The sequence below is a fragment of the Limulus polyphemus genome, unplaced genomic scaffold, assembly GCF_000517525.1.
Source record: "Limulus polyphemus unplaced genomic scaffold, Limulus_polyphemus-2.1.2 Scaffold588, whole genome shotgun sequence".
Classification (NCBI taxonomy): domain Eukaryota; kingdom Metazoa; phylum Arthropoda; class Merostomata; order Xiphosura; family Limulidae; genus Limulus; species Limulus polyphemus.
In genome coordinates, this window is record NW_013666198.1 from 379160 (window position 1) to 389189 (window position 10030).

Sequence of the window (10030 nt, forward strand, 5' to 3'; positions counted from 1 at the left end):
GGGGACCAGTGTGGGTAACTATTGAGCTCATGAGCATGAAGGACAGACACAAAGTATACTTGGCTGACATTGAAGACCAATGCATATCAGGATTGAACTATTGAAAACCGAGGAAGTTTGTAATTAATTTTGATAAAAGGCCAAATTCTGGTAACTGTTAGAAGAGAGGTTGAACTAACCAGGTGCCATTAAGCTGAAGTTAAAGTGACTAAAAGAGTTGATGATGGTGAAGTGGAATCAAATATAGATATCAAAGCAGAACAGGAGAAAGACCAAGATTTGAAGCCAATAATTGCACCCAACTTGGGAAAAGGTGTCTAGCTTAAGCCCTGTTACAAAGAACTATTGGGCACAATGGGACCAGTTGAAGCTTGAAGATGGTATTCTTGTCCGGACGACCTGGCAAATGGTTATACCGAGAAAGTTACGGGAAGTTGTGCTTCTTCAATCCCATGATAGTTTAACAGGAGGACATCTCGGAGTTAAGAAGACATTGAGTCACCCACGACACAGATTTTACTGGATAGGTATGAGACAAGATGTGGAAGAATGGTGAAGGACATGCAGTTCGTGTTGTGCTGATCGGGACCCAAGCATAAAGGACGTGCTCCAATGAAGATATGTCAAGTTGGTGCATATCGACATTGCTGGTCTTTTGCCCCAAACTCCTGCTGGAAACAGGTACATTTGTGTGATGGTGGCTTATTTCACCAAGTGCCCTGAGGCATATGTAATACCAAATCAGGAAGCTACAACTTTAGCTTCTGCTATTAGTGATATCTTCTTCAGATTTGGTATGCCATACGAACTACATTCAGATCAAGGCCGTAACTTCGAATCAGCTATGTTTCATGAATGCTGCAAGTAGTTTGGCATACAAAAGACCAGAACAACGCCACTTCACCCACAATCTGATGGGATGGTAGAAAAGTACAATTGGACACTGGGACAGAAATTGGCAAAGTTTTGTAATAGCCGCCAAGATGACTGGGATGTCTTACTCCCTCCACTGTTGATGGCCTATACAACAGCAGAGCATGAAGCCACTGGATACATTCCAGCAAAGTTAATGTTTGGTCGGGAACTTCAGATATATATTATCTCAGAGTGACTTGACACTTGAACTTTTGTTCTAATATAAAATTAATAATCGACTTTTTTGCTCTAATATGTTATTTTTAGAGTGACTTGGCACTTGAACTTTCATGTCTTAAATATGGCATGCTTGTTTTATGAGCACTGTATGAATTTGAGGTACGAAAAAAAGAACTATAGCTTTTAAAAATTATGCCTTGTGATAGATCTATGAATTTCGGAGCTTGCAATCCAGGTTCGAATCCATGCGTTATTCTTTTATAATTTGCTAAATGTAATACTAGATATTTTGACTTGTTCTTACTATAAGATTCCCTTCTGTATGTGAGTTTTTTTTTGCAAAGATTGTAAATATGCATTTTAGCTTACAGTTTAAATATATGTTATTTAATATGCAAGTCATTAATCTAACTAATTTCATAGAAAACTCTTGGTTGCATAATTTCTTTTTTGCTTCTACACATGTGTTTCAAAACGTGATTTTTATTACGTTAAAATATTGTTACGTCTCTGGTTTATGGTTAATTTTCCGTAGAAATTCTTTCCAAAAAAACTTAGCGATATAAGTCCTTTCTTAATTAAAACTAGTTTATTATTTCTCAATTCAACTTTGCAATACACTTAATTTCCACAGTCGTTTTAACACGCTATAATTCACAACAAACGATTCACTCACTTTATTTGCAACTTGACTCAATTGTCCGTCTCTATCTCTTCAATCTGCAATTATTCATATCTATGCCGTCACTTCTCGACGGTCTTATATATACGAAATAGAGGTCGTCTGGAAAACACTCGAGGCTTCACGAACGGACATGATCTTTCTCGAATCTCATGACGTGTTACTAGCGTCACGTGACTTCCGCTGTCGTAACAATATTTTCTCCAGTGCTCCCTTTCATGATCACTATTAATAGTTCCTCGCCATGCAAATTTAGTCCACCAGTGTCTCAAAGGAATCAAGGGCTTTTATCCTTTCAGTCCCTTGGATAATCTTGTGAACTTCAATAAGATCATCTCTTATCCTTCTTTTGTCATGGGGAAATAGATTAAGAGACTCTAACCTATACCTACAGAGTAACCCTTCCACCCCACAATCTTCAAAGAAAGCTCTCCTTTAAATCAAAAATAAGTTTATTTAGTCCCATCTAAATTAAACGCTCAATACAAATTACTCAAATGCATGATCTTGCACTTACGATGATTAAAAGTCATTTGCCAAATATTTGTACGACTAACCAATTGACCCAAACCATTATGTATAACCTCAACATTCATACAGCTTTACGAATTTAATAATTATGCCCCTATCAACATCATTAGGGTAAAAATTTCCGGAGAAATGCAAAGACACCAGTATTGATCCTTAAAGCACTCTACTACAGTTCAAGGATTAAACTGGGGTAGAGCATTTCAGAATGGTGTTCTGCCTCTTTAGAATGCAAGCCATTAACGTTCCAGTTTTTCTGATGGGAATGTCAAAGTGGATCAAAAAACGGACTTCCACTTCTGTCAAAGTCCAAATTTAATCAATGTTCCAATTTACCTGGAATACCATAATAACAACGTCTTGCTTTCTTTTGTCCAACTATCCTACAGTCCAATTTTAAGTATGGTCGACAAGGATTTCAAATCATTCACGCGCCGAAAATCCGACCATTCAAAGTACTGGTTACATTATATTATGCGCATATATATATATTAATAGTATACTAAAAAGGTTGCTAACATTTCTGGAATAAAAATTTAAAAAATTCTACAACAGCAACTTTTTTTTCGTTTATTACCTACCTAGTTGATCACGTCAGCGTAGCTAGCGCCTAGACGACTCGAACTATCGTTAAAATATTTCTCCAGCTTACTTGACTGGTTTGTGAGTATCCACTTTTGATAATTTGATAAAAATCCATATATATGTAAACAGGTATAATACGAATGGTAAACATATCATGCACGTTTTAAATCATTTTCAACCCGACAGATGGCGCTAAATATTGATGGACAGACACGCGGCAGTTTCTAAATATAAAGTATATACTTTATACAACTATAAAATAAAAAGTAAACAAACAAGAGTATTAAAAAATTATATATTTGAAAATGAAATAGAGATCTTGCTACACAAACTAATGAATCAAGAATTAAAACCACAATCACAAATTTATAAAACTTAATCCCTACCTTGGCAACTTTAAACACTTATCTGTAGGCCAAAGTGAGGATTAAACTATCGATACTGTTTCCATCATCCAGATACCATCGAACATCCTCGAAAAAAGGTATAGCAAGTGTATTCGTCTCACCTTGCAAAACTTGATGATTCATGTTTTCATAACTTGAAATTTAAATCTTAACTGTTTTGTAATTAACGTGATAGGTACAATCAAATTAAACAAGTTAATATTTAATGCTTATTTCCGTGCATGCCGCCATTCCTAATTTTTAGCTACTAACAAAAACAAACAGTCAGCAGCATCCTATCACCCACCATCCACACCAGTGCAATTAAAGGACTAACTATAATATTACTAATTATTATTATTTAGTTCAGCTACACGCTATTTATCAGTAGGAGGAAATGGGTCGTATTCGAATCCCGAAAATAGAGGCGTCTATAGGTGCTTAATAGGTTCGGGGCTCGAGCCCAAAACTCGCAGGAATTTTCGACGTTTCAGTATGACATAGATCATGGTTTTTTTATTCAAGAGCTCCAAATGGATTCGGGGCACGGGCCCTGTGTGCCAATGCTTAGCGACGCGTCTGCCCCAAAAAAAGTATCAATATCAGTATCTGTGAATTATTAACATATGTTACGAATTATTTACATAAAGATTCATTTAATTTCAAGAAATTAAATTAATCTGCATAAAGATTATTGTTGTATGATAAATTAGTAACATATAATTCAATGCTACTAACCTTGCATATAGTTAAGAAAATCTTTCGCACAAACTTCTTTTTAGTGACGTTGATATAATTCATCTGTAGCGCCTCTAGCGGAAACTCGAAATACTTAAATTATTTTTATAAGTAAATATTATTAATGCTTTGTTATTAGGTAGAGTGAGGATCTTTTAGTATGTATCAATAAGATAAAGAAAATAATTTATTTAGTTATAGTGCATGCAAATTATATACAGGAAAAAAAATCAATATATAATTGTTTTTCACAAGGCTCTTAGAAACCCGTGAGCCAAGTAAAGAATCAGTTCGTCATGTTGCCACACAAATTCATCGGTCATTTTCTCAGATTGGTTTTGCATACTTAATAAATCACGGATTTCCCAAAGAACAGGTAACTTGTTTCATATTTTTATCTGTTAAAATTTACAACAACTATTAAACATGTGTGTGTAATGTGTCGGTAATCAATCATATACAATATTCTATTGTAGAAAACTGCTGTTTTCAAGGGGTAATTTATCAAGGAGTATAACAGAAACACTCATGATTTATAGCTGCTGTCCTGAGAGGATTAACAAAGAGTTACTACTACCAGATTCGTTTGAAATTACAAAAATACTATGATGTAAGTTAACATATGAATAGAAATCATAGGTAATGTTAAATATTAGTATGATAAATATCAATAATAGTGATAATGACGATGAAGTAAAAAAATTACAGCAAACTCGTGAAAAATAACATATATAAACGCGTCTACATATTATATAGTTGAATATTGTAAATATAAAGAACCTGAATGAGATGTAGAAAACGTTGATAAGAGTAAACGAATATTTTATCGAAGTTCACGAACCTTGACACTGTTTTCGACAAAAATAAATTTGTAACAAGAGCATGCTACTGGGATTTAAAACCGATCTCAACATCAGTATCCACGTACGTAGCTTAATTACTTGCAAATATATAGAAGTAAAAACGTGTTTTTTCAATGATTTTCATATCATAAATCTTCTTTCAAAAAAGATGTACTGAATGTATAAAAGCAATAACTGATTCCTAGGTTTCTGCTTTTGCACTTTTCTAACCTTTTTTGATCAACAAACTAAACACGTGGCTCTTTGTCAGGTATATTGTGTTTTGTTGTTGTTTACATTTTAGGTCCTAGCAGTGCAGCAAAAATCCCTGGAGTTTTTTAAACTCCCAATCAACGTGAAGGAAAAGTACAAAAGGTCTCTACCTTATGGCCTGGGAGGATATCTTAGCTTTAATAAAGAGATGTGAGTACAGCCGCGAGGCTTAGCAAACATAACACCTCTACCATTTATGGATATTTTAATGTTTTCTGAATGACCCATATACATAAAGCAAGGATCAGTTACTGATAACCTTTTCAACAGTTCACTGTGATAGTGTATACCAATGGTTCTCAATCTGTGAAGCTCTTTTTCCTTGGAGTCTGTTAGAAGATTCAGTTATCGAAAATTATTTACTGCAACGAATAACGTAGCTATACTGAAAAAAACAACACAATCAGCACTCGTATGTCCGACCACAAATAAATTCTGACTAAAGTGGCGAGTAAACATATGTGACGTATATCTCTTTATTTCATTGTTGCCACGTTAAGCGTTTGCCTGTATTCCACTGTCAACTAAACAAAAAATATCTGGGGGATGAGCAGGAGGGGGAAGAAGAGGTCAACAATCTAAAACGTTTTAGAACCACTGGTGTATACCATGATCGAACTTCTTAAACCACAATAAATTTAAAATCAGTGTGAAAAAAACTTCCTCGTAAATTACAGCTTTTACTCATCAAAAATTATCTTGTGTAACTCAATAACTATGTCAGAAGTGACGCATTTAATAACTGTTTCGTAACTTGTCCTTGCATTTGTTTCATCAGCTGTTCAGTACTTGTAATTAGCCGTATTTAATTTTAAGAAACTTTATGGAAAGATAATCACCTGGAAATATTACAGAATACAGCGGGCCGAGTATTTATGCTAACACGAATTTTAATATGCAAATAAACTAGTCCAGTGATAACCATAGCTGATATAAAGTTACAACTACAACTTGGCCAAAATGTTTGCTGTTGTTGTTTGTTATTAAACACAAAGGGTTATCTGTACTCTTCACACCACTGGTATCGAAACCCGATTTATAGCAGTATAAGTCCGCAGACATACCACTGAGCCATTGGTAGGGGAGTGGGGGGAGCATATCTAGGAAAAAAAACTGATATAACAATGCCGTAGAACAAAATGTTTTTTGCCTCTCATGATAACACGTTCGGCCATGAAAGTTTCTTCGTGGTAGAACTCAGGCCACTTTCGTGATACAAATTTAGTAATCTAATGAAGACCAGAATATTGCACTGATGAAGACTCGCCCTTTTGCTAGCCTACTGAGTGACCTGATTGCATTTTCAAAATATAGACATATCAACGAGCTTAAAAAAAAAGTACAACAACTGCTTAAAAACTAAAACGCATTTGTTTCAAAACATAATTTACTACATGAGGAGTGGTGTGTGATATGGTAGGATATCTCGAACGTGTTCACTCCGAATTCACTCATGTAAGAAATAAATACTTGATGAGAGTGCGAATTGAAAATAGTGTTTTTGATTAACATTAAAAAAAAGAATTAGAATTTTCGAATAACATCAGCTTCCACCATAGACCATGCTGTAACGATTTATTTCTACTTTCGTCATTTAGTCTTCAGCCAGGCGTACAACAAGAAATGAAGGAGACATTTGAAATGATCAAAGCTGACTCTGTATTTCCTGCTGCTGATGAAGTCCCTGGGTTTAAGCAATCCTGTGTAAACTTCCTGGACTCCTGTAGAACTCTATCTCGTCGTTTCTTGAAAGTTCTTGCAGTTGCTTTAGGTGGGTTTTTACATGTATTGTTTTATACTTAAGAAACGTAATATAAAACTGATCTGTCACAACTGTTAAAGCCAGCTGGCTAAACCTACTGAAATTACTCATCCTCCTTCTTTCTTCAGCTCGTGTTGCTTATATATGTAACAGTCAGTAACCCCAGAAGAACATATGAAAACTGCAGTATACCTCAAGACAGTTCCTATAACGTTTCAAATGAATAATGTTTTCCTGGACCTTGTACACATTTCCATCAAACTAGAATAATCAAGTGGTGTAGTATTTTCAAACTAGGAATGATTGTTTTAGTTCTTGGATACGGTTTCAAATAAATAATGTTTTCCTGGACCTTGTACACATTTCCATCAAACTAGAATAATCAAGTGGTGTAGTATTTTCAAACTAGGAATAATTGTTTTAGTTCTTGGATACGGTTTCAAATAAATAATGTTTTCCTGGACCTTGTACACATTTCCATCAAACTAGAATAATCAAGTGGTGTAGTATTTTTAAACTAGGAATGATTGTTCTAGTTTATGGATAGCGTCATCACCACCCACCGCCAACTCTTTGGCTACTCTTTTACCAACGAATAGTGGGATTGATTGTCACATTATAACGCCCCCACGGCTGAAAGGGCGAGCAAGTTTGGTGGGACAGGAATTCGAACCTGCGACCCTCAGATTGCGAGTCGAGCGCCCTAACCACCTGACCATGCCAGGCCGATTACCAATCCTATATAGTGGCAGTAGTTGAGGCAGCATGAAATTACTGAATCGAATATTTAGATTACGTATATTTCATAGTCGTCAGTGCTATGGAAATATTATACCAATAATAATAATTGTTAAAATTGTACTCGACAAGCAACATAAAAACAAAATAAATAGTAAACTAACGAACAATCCTGGCCTAATTTACGTTGTATGTGTGAATGGATTGGTTTGTTTTTCGTCCGCGAACTCCCCATGTAGTGTAACAACCTTACGTCAAAATACACCAGATTAATTTAGAGTGTGATCATTATAACTGATAATTATTAAATTACCGTGTTTTATTTTCTCTCGTTAACAAAAAGAGTTGAACTTAAAAGTTTAGTACGTTTCAGAGAAAATTATTTAATTGGCACATAATTCATTACTGCTTTTTTTTTAATTATGGGAAAACAATATGTAGATCTATCTATATATATATATGTTTAGGTGGAATCAAGAACAGGAAAATGGGTCTCAGCCACTCCGCTAAATGATTCTATTGTAGTCAACATCGGGGGCATGATGGCTATATGGACTGATGGGGCATACCAAGCAACGGTAATTCGTTATCTTTTACTGCGTATTATTAAATATTAAATGTTATTATTAACTGAGGAATTATTATTAAGTAGAGTACATAAAAGTAAAATCTTTTCAATCACTCTATTTGTTTTAGACCACTGTTGCAAAGAAATATTTTGCTCACGTGATTTTATTTTCTTTCTTGAATTGCATCCTGTAGCGTCATCGAGTCTTAGTGCCAGAAGAAGAAGCTAAAAGACAAAGATCAAGAAGTTCTATTGCCTTTTTTTGTCAATCCGGATGATGCTGTTACTGTAGAACCACTTAATGGGTGGAAAACATTCCCTGCTGTGAACGTCAAAGATTATATATATGGTAGATTTATGGACACGTTTCAGTATTGATGATTAAGAATAAACAAAAAGTTATTACAAATTATTGTTTATTGGCGCAAAGCTACACATAGGCACTGCGGGGAATAGAACTCCGGGATTTTGCATTGGAAGTCCGGAAACTTATCGCTGGACTATCGGTTGACTAATATAGATTAAAATTAATTTCTAACATTTTTTAATTAGCTTGTAAGAAGAGTTTAAACATAACCGCACTGATATTTGAAAGATGTAAAACATTTTAATATATGCCGATAATCTATTTGATTCATAATATTTTTAGAACGACTCTGAGTTGTTGTTTTCTTATTTTTTCTCAAGTAGAAACTTTTAGCACGCAAAATATCTAATATATAAAGCTATGCTTGTGTCTCTTTGTTCGCACCTTTCAGCCTGTATAATAGTAGGCCTATAAAAATATAGAATCAACGTACTCAGGTTTAATGTCTGTGACGTCACATCCTTAGTGTCAATAAAAATTTTGTAATATGATATTTTCCAAAGAAGATGGGGGTTGGACCCCCGGAGATGTGACCCCCATCTAATTTCATATCTGATTTCGGAAAAACTACCAAATCGGCACAACTTGACACAGTGATACAGGATGACATGAGAAAGGTAATGAGGGGGTTGGACCCCCATCTAATCTATATAAATAAACGTCAGTATGTGTGTGTGTGTGTGTTTATCAGTTCTTCATATGTTTCCACATTTCTTGATTAATCAGAACCAAACTTGACACAGTAATACAGGATTACACGAGGAAGGTTATGAGGGGGAAAGGAGGAAAAAAGGTCTCATAGATTAATTTACTGTAACCCTGCATAAAAGAATTTCAAGTGCCGTGACTATTGAGAATTCCCTCTTGTTTTAGAAAGTATAAACTCAGTTGAATTTCGGAAAATATCTATGCACTCAGTTTAATAACGTACAATAGGCATATAATATAATTTAAGTGATGAAGCCTTTAGTTTTATATCAGGTCGTCAAGAAATTAATGTCGCAATTTTTAGATGAAAAATCCCGAACAACATCTCTTGGCTTTGAAGCAAAAACATTTCGATGTCCTCTTTAACACCTTCCACATTCGCATACGTTTTCTCATTAAGATGGTGTTGCAGCGAACGAAAAAGATGGTAATATGATGGTGCCATATCTGGAGAATATGGTGGATGGGGGAGAACTTTCCAATCCAACTTCATAATCTCGTGTTGCGTAAACGGGCCACATGTGGACGTGCATTGTCATGCAGAAGAAGAACACCTTTCCGATTGACGAGTGAAGGGCGTTTCTGATAAAGGTCTTGATTTCAACGTTCATGTTGCTGACTATAGATCTCAGCATTGACAGTTCGCTGTGGATTGAGGAATTCGAAATGATGTCCCACCAAATGCAAAGCATCACTTTCTACAGATGGACTCCAGGTTTTGGAGTCGGAAGTGGTTTTTGTCTAGGACTGAACCATTG

General features: G+C 35.1%; 1 protein-coding gene across 1 annotated transcript in view; it reads left to right on the forward strand.

The window, feature by feature from the left end:
- LOC111085742 (probable 2-oxoglutarate-dependent dioxygenase At3g50210) overlaps positions 1–8600 on the forward strand; it is a 16566-nt gene extending 7966 nt beyond the window's left edge. Inside the window, exons 2-7 of the mRNA XM_022385746.1 lie at positions 3349–3374; positions 4270–4390; positions 5161–5279; positions 6728–6900; positions 8097–8207; positions 8392–8600. Of these exons, the coding sequence (XP_022241454.1) occupies positions 3349–3374; positions 4270–4390; positions 5161–5279; positions 6728–6900; positions 8097–8143 (486 nt within the window). The 3' untranslated portion in view covers positions 8144–8207; positions 8392–8600. The remainder of the gene's footprint in view (positions 1–3348; positions 3375–4269; positions 4391–5160; positions 5280–6727; positions 6901–8096; positions 8208–8391) is intronic.
- Positions 8601–10030: the final 1430 nt, after the last annotated feature.